This window comes from Misgurnus anguillicaudatus, chromosome 12 (assembly GCF_027580225.2).
Source record: "Misgurnus anguillicaudatus chromosome 12, ASM2758022v2, whole genome shotgun sequence".
Classification (NCBI taxonomy): Eukaryota; Metazoa; Chordata; class Actinopteri; order Cypriniformes; family Cobitidae; genus Misgurnus; species Misgurnus anguillicaudatus.
Window position 1 is genome coordinate 31,383,364 of NC_073348.2, and position 12,859 is coordinate 31,396,222.

The window sequence follows — 12,859 nt, forward strand, 5'->3', positions numbered from 1 at the left end:
ACTTATTTTAATAAATGCAATATTCATGATATCCTCTGAAAATCCCAGTTTTCTTGAAGTCACTGAGGGTAAAATAATGATATTTGATAAACGAGTGCCAATCATCAAACTAAGATGAAGAAATAAATTCGGTCTAGACAGTTTATTGCATAAACTGTTACACTATAATTTGTACAGTATCAATATCAAAAGTCCATCTGGCTGAGATCTTTTGGCCGCACTTTGGACTCAAAGTCTTGATTTGTCATTAATTTCACATCGATTTCCTAATTGAACGCATGAATGTTCATAAAGTGGCATACTTATTTCATGGGAAAATCTTAAAATTTTTGTGCCATGTGATGTTTTGGTCTTGTTTCTTCCTTCTTTGATCTTTTGTTTTATTCTTTTCATCAACAGAAATGAGTACAGAAGATGTGCATTAGTTATCCACATTGCTTGTTTTTAAAGCAATGGTGTTAAAAGGAGATAAGGTGTAGTTGATAAAGACCGTACCAAGCATCTGGCTGGCTTGTACTTTGCCCTTTGTTCTTTGTACTTTGTTCGGAAAAGTAATGAACAATAATAGATCAGATGAACATCAAAATGAGAATCATAACAGGTTTAAAGTACATAGAGCAAAGCATAGAGCATACACACATTTTAGACATACACACATCCACACCCTGGCACTTATGCAAACTGTATGTATTTACACATATACCCCACCCTACAACCTCCATGACCACTTCAAGATGAAGAGCGAATGGGATCATTTGTATCTCCATCATGTCCCTATAAAGTGTACTAATTTCCATAATGCAATTAACAGTGAACTTTGTACAGCTCTAATCATGTAAATAATGTATATTGTAAATTATTATAATTCCCTTTGAATTACTGGAATGAATTAAGAAACATTCCAGGTTTGATACAAGTTGTACCGGCTATACAAATCTAGCCGATAGCCTTTCATTCACCTTCTGGCAACTTTAAATAGCCTCTCAGGTTGTTATCACATGGCATGGGACACGAGTCAACACCTGTCAGTCCAAGAGCCAAAAATTCAAGGTAAGTAAAACACCCCTTACCTCCCCCTAAAACCCACCATTCACGAATCAGACCATTTTATTTTCTTCTATACTTAATTGCAGGCTCTACCTCTCACCCAATATTCACATATCATATTTGTACTATATTTAAACCCATGACATTAAGTCTCTCATCTACTCATAACTCTCTCATGTCTTTGAAATGGGTTTTACTGGTGTGGACATCTTGGCAGCCTATGGCTATTTTCTGCGTAACCAACATGGTTGTGAAGAAATGTGTCCTTCAATACATGTGCATTGTGAAACGAACTGACCATTGCATTGGAAAAGCTCGGGAAACGAGATCCAAGTCTATCTGTCTGAAATCAAAAATTAATGTAATTCAGATTTTACACCATATTGTGAATGGGTATTGTGAACTTTTTCCTATACGGCAACCTTTACACAACACTGAAATAATCAGTAAGGACGCAAACATCTTTGGGTTTTTTTGGGGGTTTTTTTTGAGTCATCCAGCATACCAAGATCCGTAATAAAGAGCTGTAAATTTATTTAGAAGTTTTTCAAGTGCTATAAAGCATAAACAGTATAAACAACAACAATTAAAAAAAAATGAATTGTAATTTCTTTTGTAAAATAATCAAAGTAATGATTTGATGATGTAGCTAATACAATTGACAAATCTTTACTCTTACATCATACACACACACACACACACACACACACACACACACACACGCACACACACACTTCAGTGATGCCGTCAGGTCATTGAAACACCAGATGAGAGTCTTCAGGTACTCCATAGTTTCTTTTGTGTTCCTCAAACAGCTGTGCAAGTTCATCCATGTAGAGTTGATGAACATTGTCCAGATCTTCTGCGCTGGGTTTCTCCTTTTTCTCTACCTTGATTGGCCGTCCCACTTAAAAAAAATAAAAACGTAAAAGGGTGATTATAACTGTCTAATAAAGCTAATGTGAGAATTGGGCCTATTCAAATATTAGCATCAAATATAAAAACAAAGCAAGCATTGTAAGTGAGTTTGTGTATGTGGGCTAGTGATTGTCTAAGACAGTTTCTTGTTCTAAGAGGACCGACAAACTTCATAATACTGAGTAAATGAAACTTGTCCTGCATGGATTTGGTGGAAAGTACAGACGCATGAATGAATTAATGAATAAAAGACTGCAGTGTAATCTGGGTATCACCGTGAAATAGTTTGAAGAATGCAATTTTTTCATACCCTGACATACTGAGACGGAAATTAAACATATCAAAGGGCTTTTTTCAAATAAACACATATATTATTATTTCACATCCTGGCCAAACATTTCATTTAACATTGCACTGTCATTCTCCAGAGCTTTTATTGGACCAAAAACCAGTTAGATCTAATCGTCAATGTTTTTGGTCCATTTAGAGAAAGATTGTATATTTTACAAAGTGTACAGCATACAAAACTGTCATTTTTTAGAGGCAAACTTACATTTACTGTAAATGATCTTGTCATAACTAACTATTGGAGGTCACTAGCAGTTTAAACTGCCATCTGTATATTTGTTCAGCTCTACCAGGCAACTCAGATACTGTATCTTGACATTGGCAGACTTTAATCTCTGAAGTCCAGCAATCCATTTACCTCACGTTTGCTGATATATACATCTGTGATTTTTAAAAGACTGCGTAAAAGCAAACACCATTCTCAAACCACATGGCCTTTGGCATGGTTTGAACTTGTAACAAGCTAAAAAAATGGGTCAAAAAGGGTTAAATTAACCCAGAAATTGTTTATGTTTGACCCAACAAAGGGTTAAAGGGCACCTATTATGCAAAATCAACTTTTACGAAGTGTTTGGACATAATGTGTGTTGGCAGTGTGTGAACACAAAAACTCTACAATGAAAAGAAATTCACCCGCTCCTTGTTTTTTTTAATCCTCATGAAAGTGATTTCTTTTTTCGAGGGCGCACGATACGAAGTTTGTCACAACATGTATGTAGCCCGTCATGTGTGTGGTTCGTAATTTCAAAATGTGTTCGGCGCGTCGAGTGAACCTATGTGCATCACGTGTCTTGTCAAAATAAGTTCCTGCTGCAGACACGTCTAAAGGGTTTATAATAAAAGAGACGCTCGCGCTTGCCAGATACTCGCATAATCTCATGCGTAATCAGAGTGTACTGTTAAGTAGGGCTGTGACGATAAATCGTGTTCCCCATTAAAAAGACCTGCCTGAAATCGAATCGCAAGGCTCTGATTTTGTGTTTCATGCACAGCTTGTGCTTGTACTACGGCTCTGTGATCCTTATCCATCTAAAATCACTATGAGTTTGAGTCGTTTATAATGTGAATTTAAAAATATTTGTATTATCATGAAAATACCTGAAACAATCTGAAGGACAGCGATATAAATATCCCTAGACATTTCCTGGAATAGCATTTAAATGCTACTTCTTCTGTGGCACAAATGCCGTTTCTACACGAGAGCGCCCTCTGGCTTTTGGATGTAGCGGCATTTTACCCAGTGTTGTTTTTGGCAGCCCTTTTAGTTTTCGTTTTAGTCTTAGTCTTTTAGACGAAAATGCTTTTAGTTTTAGTCACATTTTAGTCACTTGTAAAATGTATAGTTTTAGTCAAGTTTTAGTCGACGAAAACGCAAAAAGGTTTTAGTCAAGTTTTAGTCGACGAAAACGCAAAAAGGTTTTAGTCAAGTTTAAGTCAATTTGAGTAAAAAAAATTTTTTTTAACCAATGAATTTAGGTTAAAAAATGTGGTGTATTTAATACAATTAAAATGTGCATTAAGGTTGTCCCTGAGGGCTTGCCGTTGTTTTAGTCGGTGTGCCTTCTGCGCATGTCATAACAAAAAGTTATGAAGAAAAAAGTTTAGCCTAATATACCCTCATGTTGAGTTTGTGTGTTACGCTGAGACCTCGCTTATAAAGTTGAGAAACGCGTGCCTTGCCTTATTTAAATACACCACAAAAAGTATTGGAAATGGGCTTAGGTTTGACAAGCAAAAACCTTAAGCTTACCATGAAATATGTCACAAGCCAAATGTCGAGTAAAATTGTATGTTAACATATGTTAACAGCGTGACTTGTTAGTTAACAGCGTGACTTGTTAGTTACCTTTAAAAAATATTAGCGTGATGAGCCCTCAGGTGCCGCTTGAGGTTGGTGGTATTCTTCCCACCTAGTTTGTGGCCACATTTACCGTCGTCTCCCAATATATTTCCGTTTTCTGTCTGATGGATTATACTGAAAGTATGTCCATAAATCATCTCGTCGTTTCCGTTTATTGGCGTCACCCCTACGGTCCTGCGAACTCGCCACAGCCGCAGGTGTGTTGTTGTTGTTGTTTGAAATCTGGTGCGCGTGCGCGGATTAGCGGCGCCGCGGCAGCCGGGTGGTGGGCGTGAGCGTGAGTGAGACTGTGTTGACCCAAAACAAGGATAGAAAGAGGCAGCATTGCTGATACTTTTGAGCTACAACAGACAGATTTCACGCAAAATAGGCAGAAATGACATGCATTATGAACGTCAGACTTATAATCATTTTCGTTCCGTCTCGTTTCGTCAACGAAAACTCGAAAGCGTTTCGTCATGTTTTCGTCACCGTAGAGACATTTTTAGCTAGCCATTGTCGCGTTAGCGTCATAAAAAATAGGTGCATCAATGAAATCATTTCGTTATCGTCGTCGTTGAAGAAAACAACACTGATTTTACCGTAATTCATTCAAATTCTTTCATTGAGAAAACACACATTTGTATGATTAATCGTCACAGCCCTACTGTTCAGGGAGTGTCTTGCGTGTATTTTGTGAACGTTAGCGTCTCTTTTATCATAAACGGTATCAACGCGTGTGCAGCAGGCACTTATTTTGACAAAACAAATTTGAGGTCACATTGACAAAGCCCCGCCCACTTACAGTTCATAAACAGACCGTTTTGCTCCCACCATAGGGGTATTTTGAGCTGAAACTTCACAGACACATTCTGGGCACACCTGAGACCTATATTACATCTTGTAAAAAGGCCATAATAGTTGCCCTTTAAGTTACAACCTAACAGGGTTCGTCCCTTTTTGACCCAACGGGTTGAAAATAGCCATAATAACCAAATAAACATTTTTTGTAGTAAGCTAAAATACAGTATGAACTAGATAAGACCCATACATTGGTACACTACACTGTCAAAATATGCACCCTTACTGTTACTGGGGCAGTACCCATTAAAAAGTTCTTAATATGTACCATTAGGTACAGAAATGTATTTGGTACTGAATTTACCTTTGGTACATTTACCTTTGAGATATTAATATGAATTATTTAGGTGCAAAGCTGTACTTAATTGTGACCAGATACTACCAATTTTTAATTAAATAAAACATTTAACTTACCAACAGTGTTTATTGGCTTTCTGTAGGGCATTAGGCCAAAGCTGTACTGGAAAACTCCACGTGCGTGAAAAAGCGGCAGCGAAACACCCATGATTCTTTGCAGGCGCTCTTGAATATACCGCAACCAGGTTCCACGAGGGTTCTCCACCTGATCAAATACCTCATTCTCTCCAAATGAATATACAGGAACCAAACTGGCCCTGAAATCAAAAATATAGTTTTTAAACAAAATCTAACAATTTGAAATCCTTAGAATGGCAGGTATACTGTAACACATCATTCTATATACAGTATCTTCATCGGTATGACTTTAAAATTCTGTTTTAATAAATCATACACTTTAAATTTTCTTTAAAGATTTACACAGTCTGATCACAGCTGGTAATTTCTTTTTGTATGAAATACAGTAACTATGAAAATTTCTCAGTTGCACTCAGTTGGGGTCACAGAGTATTTCATCAAATTAGCGCTGTTTCATTGCAGCTGTAGATTGCACAAGTCTGTATTTCAGAAATAGTCCATTGTGGCACAACCGACATGATTACAATATTAGTCTTCGATAACCTTTTATACCATTAAGTAATCAGCTTCGACTTACCCGTGCTCTATTGCAAACTTAACAAAGCCCTTTTTGTTGGCTAGGTGAACGATGTAGACACCAGGGCGGGCATCCAAAGCCTCGGGAGCACCGCCAACTGCAATGACCACAGCGTTCCCAACCCCCTTGCTTTGGAGCAGGTAGCTGGCACTCTCCTTATCCGATGGAACGAGACCTGGCATACACAGTTGGGGCACAGGCAATGTCAAAATAACCATAAGTATTTTCAAGATTGGTAACTTAGGTTTTATTTATTAACATTAGCCAACATAAACTAACATTGAAGAGCTCATATGAAAAAACCCTCTAAGTGCGTCTGACATGTTTTTTTTTGTAAATGAGAATTTTTTATGGTGTTGGCCAATTTCTGAATGGCGTAAGGCCGGGATTAAGCAGATTTGAAGCAAAAGCATTATCTCATTTTTGACGGAGGTGCTGTTTAAAGCTTCTCAATTCTTCTACGGCATTTATTAATCTTAATTTATGTCAAATTTAACATTTACTAATAATTTTTTTAGATCAAAAGTTGCAACTCTTAACATAAGTTAATGCACAGTGTTAACAAGAACAATTGTTTGAAATGAAACATATAACGACAATAAAACATGTGCATTAACATTACTATACAGGGGGATTATCAGTATTTTATATCAGTATAGGTCATTGTGCGTTAAACATAAAACAAATACTTGATGAAATGTATTTTGAAATGGTTAGTAACTTAGTTCTCATTTATCTGCTTTTTAGCATGAATTACTGATAAGGTTTATAACCATATGCCTATAGGGTTTGTCTTGTCGCATGTGGAAAACGTATGGATTTGTACAGTAAGTGAAGCTTCTGACCTGCACTCATAATGTAATCCCTGAAGAATGGAGCTCTGAACCAGAGAGGAAGCATCAGGAGATTTCTCTTTAGTCCGGGGAAAAGTTTACTGAAACCCGTGGCCTCTGTGCAGAAATTTGTAAAAGCACCAGCCACAAGAATACCATGAGGATGAAAACCCAGCACATAGTTTTGTCTGGGGTCCAAATCAGCGGTCTTCACCAGCTAATAAAGACAAAGAAAGAAAAAAAATACTTTAACAGAGAGGTGAAACATTATCAGTCAAAACAGTCACGGTCCCCAAAAAATAATAATATATTATAAAAGATTATAAAACGGTTAGTTCCAATCCTTGATTCTGATTGGTCAATAGGTGTGCTTTATTCATGATAAAACACTGTTATGACCGCTTCACCTAACGGTTCTGTTGATCACTGGGCCTTAGCAACACCCTTAGCAACCACATGTATCATTTGTTGTTTTTATTTGAGCTTTCATGCATATTACACATTGGAACACATTTTTTCATGGTCAGGGTCTATTTTTTCTAGTGGAAGGAATGCTTTTTATTGATTTAACTTCATGAAAGTTGCACTCATTTTTTTTTACTTTAATATTGTGTGGTAACCGTTTTATAAAAGCAACTCCGCTTCGCGTTGTGCCTAACAACGTCCTTCAGCCGTTACTTATTCACGATACAGCACAGCTTCTCGTACCTTATTGCTTACATATTTAACCATTTCCGCTGTTTCATCAAAAAGTTTAACAATACAATACATTATGGGGTAAACTATTATTGAATTTAGTAAGAGAAAGCAATATGGCAGTAAGATTGGGAAAGGGCCACAAGACTCAAAATCGGGTTGCCTGAAGTGCCATTGTGCTATAAACAATTTAACAATTACAAATATCTGATCCTGGACCACAAAACTGTCAAATGGGTCAATTTTATGAAATTGAGATTTATATCTGAAAGGTGAATTAATCAGATTTCTGTTAAGGTATGATTTGTTAGGATAGGACAAAATGTGGCCATGAAACAACTATTTGAAAATCTGGAATCTAATCTTATGTATTTTGGTTGAATTTTGTCTGGCAAAATGGTGTATATGTCTAAAGCGCTGTCCACGCTCTGACAACTGTTCACGGAAAAAAATGATTCATTTAATTTTACTCCGGTTTTTTTAGGTAAGTGGTTTCAATCAATTTAATTAAACTACATTTAAACAAAAAAATATAGGAATACAACACAAAGCAAAAAACTTTTGTTTAAATGTAGCTTAAATAAATTGATTGCAACCACTTACCCCAAAAAATTGAGTACATTCAATGAATCATTTTTTTTCAGTGTTCCTTTAATCCATAAAAAATGCATATTTTTGTACTTTGATTTGTGATAAGTTCAGCATTCTCAAAATACAGGGCAGAGGTCACTGATTGTTAAAAGTCATTGATCATGTATAGTTCACATGCAATGCAGTTGTATATAGTGTTTTGATCAATCATGCCCTTTAACACCAATCTAGGACCAGATAACACTCATGAACACTTCAAGTCAACAACACACAACCGTTTGACTCCAATCAAAATCATGTAAGACTATTTCGCGTATACGGTAGAAGTCAAGACATTCTAGGAATCAGATTTATCTTCAAGAATAAACAAACAGGTGCACCCTAATGATAAAAGAATGACAGACATGTAGTGTTAAACATAGTTTTATAGATCTTTATGTTTGAGTTTTTCCTTGACCAAAGTATTTTGTGATTTACTCAACATGTCCCCGATTCCAAGTAGGTTAATTATTAAGTAAATACTTCAGCACTTAACTGTTTACTAACACTATGGTTATGTTTTTCTCAATGCTAACCATTTGACCTGAATCTTTTCTATTTTTTATACAGTATATACCTTTTTCTATACATTTTGATCTTTTTCAAGAGTGTAAACAATCTTTGATTCAGTATAATAGTTCGATAATACACAAATAATTCACATTTTGTTATTTCACTCATTATTACTGATGTCATCAAAGTTTGATTCACAAAACTAAAATCACCTATAATGAATCAACACAGTATTTCAACATTAACATGCATAACAGCTAAAAATCCATGTGATAAAGCAAGAGTCTGCCTACTGGAAGATGTCTAATCTCTGCTTTTAGGCCAAGGGGATTTTTAAGGATATAAGGGAATTTTGCACCACTGGTTGGAGATCAAATCAATTATTTACTCCAAATACAAACGCTCTGTTTAAATACAGCACTGGCTTTTATTTCTCATGACGCATTTAGTCATATGTTGTGTTCTGTCTCTGAGACAAATCAAAATGGCATGGTGCATTAGCAACTAGAAATTTTCTAAGGACAAAACATAGAATTGCATATTACGATAGGAAAAGTTCACATGAGTAATACAAATCTCACTCAAATTACAAAGAACACAGGTTTTGTGTAAAATCTCATTTAAATAGAAAAAGAAAATGAAAAATTCAGAAACCTATTTTTTAAATCCTCTTACATTCATTAAATATTAAAACTGTGAAGTTGTTTTGCTGGGGGATATTTTAGACCATGACCTTGAGCTTTGAGCTTTGATTGGGATGGGGTCTATAGCCCCCTGTATTGTTTACAGTAACATTAACTCAGAACAAAGAGCGACTGCTCAGGATAAGTACTGAAGGGGGATCCTGTATTAACAGATAGTAAAGTGATAAAGTGATAATATCTTCCTGACACAGTAAATAAATCAGGTTGTTTTGATGCGGATGATACAGTACATTCATTGTCAAGAAAAACAAAATACAAGTCTTTCATAAATGTTCAGAGAGAAGAGAGTACAAAGTATAGCAAGATCGGTTACCAAAACAACATTGATCAATTTATACTTTCAAAAGACAAAAAGAAGTCCCTATAAATCTAGCTTTTGTTTTTGTTATTATTCAGATAATCTGATCTGTACAGAGGAACATAACTCTTCTTATAAATGAACTTCAAAGTGTTACATTCTCCAGAGACCAAGTGGCAATAATACATGACAAAAAAATGTGTCTTTACATGCAGAATTTCCAAATTTGTTTATAACCCAAACCAAATCATTATTGGGGACCTGGGGAAAAGCTGCAGGCAGTTTAAATCTTTACTGCTTCAAAGATGTTTAGACAAATTATTATAAAGACCTCACATTGATTCATAAAACACATATGCTGACTGCAAGTAGCACTTTGGGATTGTTTTTAACTATAAAAAGTGCTTTACAAATAAATAATAATAATTATTATTATTATATAATAACCACTTAATACTAATAATTACGAAAAAAAAATATTTTCTAGTCAGGAATTAAAACATCTAATATACATCTAATATATCTGTGAAATATAATAGATTTTTAGGGATGGCACTTAACTGTTATCCTGTAAGGAGCATGTTTAGAAAAACATGCATTAAATAAACACACTTCAGGACATAAACACTAATAGATTTCTTAAAGGGATAGTTCATCCAAAAATTTTAATTTTGTCATCATTTACTCACCTTCATGTTTTTACAAACCTGTATATATTTCTTTGTTTTAATGAACACGGAGGAAGATATTTTGAGAAATGTTTGTAAAAAAAACATCATGAGCCCCATTCACTTCCATAGTATTCTTTATTCCTACTATGGAAGTGAATGAGCATCATCGGTTTGGTTACAAACATTCCTCAAAATATCTTTATTCGTATTCATCAGAAAAAAAATCATACAGGTTTGTAATAACATGAGAGTGAGAAAATGATGACAGAATTTTCATTTTTGGGTGAACTATCCCTTTAAAGTCTGGCACACAATAATGGATGCGAGTGCAAGGTTTAGACACTAGATGGCAGTATTTGATGGCCACATCAAGTCCCTGTGTTTAAAATCACCTGCTTCCATACTACAAAGGCATATATGAAAGGCATTTCAATCATTGTGCGAAATAAATTGTCTGAAACCATATGTAAAAAAAAGGCTATATCTCAGCAAACTGTGAAAAAGGTGTCTCTTTTCAATAAATGTACTGCTTGTGTTTAAATTATACACGTAACAACACTCAAGTTAATTATTTTCACAGTTGTTGTAAGTATCATAGGTGAAGGATCAAGGGGTCACATGAAAATAAAAACTTGGCAGATACTGTCCAGAATGTACTCACACTATTTCAGTATATACCTGATTTCAGACATATGAGTTTTTCAGTACATTGTATTGTTTGTTGTTTTCATCAGGGATAATTAAATATAAAAAGTTGATTGCAATAACCAATGGGTTAAGTTTCACTATGAAATACTTACTGTATGTAAGTATGCTGGCTTACCTTTATGGGAAAATAATCCCTCATGTGCTCCCACATGCGCATTTTGCAGAGCACCTGCACCTTTCTACCTCCTCTTGAGGGCGTGTCCCAGTCAACATACCACCAGATAGCATAGAGCACACTGATGAGCCAAAATCGTGTGAACAGCAAGCAGAGGAACAATACTACACAAAGGGGGGCTGAGAAATAAAACATTAAAAAAAAACATTATACACAAGTTGATCTGCCAATAGACCAATCACATATCAGCATACAGATGCTCCACAGTCTGTAGACTCAAATGTATATTTTTTTAATACTCTACTGTATCAGCACTATGTAAAACTTAATACTGTATGTAAGAGTTTCTGTTTGTAAAAAGAAATTAAAACTTACTATATTACACATCATTTAAGAAGAATTATTTGCAATGTGTGTAAGAAGATTAGAATAATAAAAGCAAATGCACTTACCAAGGGCCAGAAAAGAGAAGACCCATAACAATACGACCGCAGTCTGTAGCCTCCTAACAATAGGCAAATTGGATGGAGCAAAATCAATCTTCATGGCTGAACCAGACCTCACGAAGACGCCAAGAGCCGAAGAGAGGCCGAGAGATCAGCAGAGCAGGGATCTTCAGTCTGAGGTCAAAGTCTGGTACCATGTCCTGGTCTGCTACCTGCCTTCTTTCATACTTACTTATCTGATCATTCATTCCATTTGATAGGATTATTACCTAAGAGTACACTAGACTAGTGAGACCTTTGACTCCAGAGGCAATGAGCTGGACAAAATTACATTAAAAGTATGCATTCATGTAAAAAATATTATGCGTTTGTTTTACCCTACACACAGGCCTGTCATAATCATGGTGTCAATTTGCATTTAGTCCGAAATTGAAGACTATGCAAATTCAATGTTTTGCATGCTTTGTAAGTTGTATTAAAAGATAAAGATCTACTAAATAATTAAAACAATATATATTAAATGATAAACATTAACAATCTATATTCACTTTGAAAACTTTGCACACATTTAAAAAGTGACAACATGCCGCAGTTATCTTACAGCTATTACTTGACCCTTATACATGCTGATAGTCTGATACAGTCATATTTAATATTTTTTTAAAGTTATACAACAAAATTAATTTTAATTAAACCAGATTAATCACACTTTAGGTTGCCTGAATTTTTTTACATGTTTGTCAATGGCTTACTGATTAAAGTTATTTTTAAAAATCCCTCTGCTGAGTGTACAGTATACAGAAATTTTTTGCTTTTACTATTCTGTTCTGTATTTTTTATTGACCTTTATCAAAACAGATCAAGTCAAAGTAAAGTCAAACTACAATATCACATTGATATTTGTTATTATTTTAACTATTATTGATATGTTTTATTATTATTTGTGTGTATGTTTAATTATTTGGTGGAAATAGTTATCACGTGGAAAAACGTACAACTTTGTAAATGCACGAAATATTTGTTATTGCTTTTTATTACCGTTACTGTTGCTTTTTAAATCAATTATAAAAGTAATATATTTAATAAAATACAATAATATGCTACATATAAGGGTCTGGGTGTTTTAGACCAATCATTATGTACATATTTTGAGCACAGCATATCGTTTTCACAACATTAGCCTCATTAACTTATTGAGTGGGCGGAGCTTTACGAGCGA

The 12,859-nt window shown here is 35.0% G+C and overlaps 1 protein-coding gene across 1 annotated transcript; it reads right to left on the reverse strand.

Moving 5' to 3' along the window:
* Positions 1–127: 127 nt before the first annotated feature.
* On the reverse strand, positions 128–12,213 carry mogat2 (monoacylglycerol O-acyltransferase 2). Its single transcript, XM_055208222.2, has 6 exons — positions 11,647–12,213; positions 11,195–11,373; positions 6,872–7,076; positions 6,027–6,201; positions 5,429–5,628; positions 128–1,954 (listed from the first exon to the last, which is right to left on the reverse strand). Exons 1-6 carry the CDS (start codon positions 11,738–11,740, stop codon positions 1,800–1,802), a joined length of 1,008 nt encoding a protein of 335 aa, XP_055064197.1. The 5' UTR covers positions 11,741–12,213; the 3' UTR covers positions 128–1,799.
* Positions 12,214–12,859: the final 646 nt, after the last annotated feature.

Excerpts from the sequence above, each read along its gene's own strand:
- mogat2 (XM_055208222.2), bottom strand. The coding sequence starts at position 11,740 with ATGAAGATTGATTTTGCTCCATCCAATTTGCCTATTGTTAGGAGGCTA. Across the intron at positions 7,077-11,194 it reads GGGATTATTTTCCCATAAAG|CTGGTGAAGACCGCTGATTT; the intron begins GTAAGCCAGCAT and ends TGTCTTTATTAG. Across the intron at positions 6,202-6,871 it reads GGATTACATTATGAGTGCAG|GTCTCGTTCCATCGGATAAG; the intron begins GTCAGAAGCTTC and ends TGTGTATGCCAG.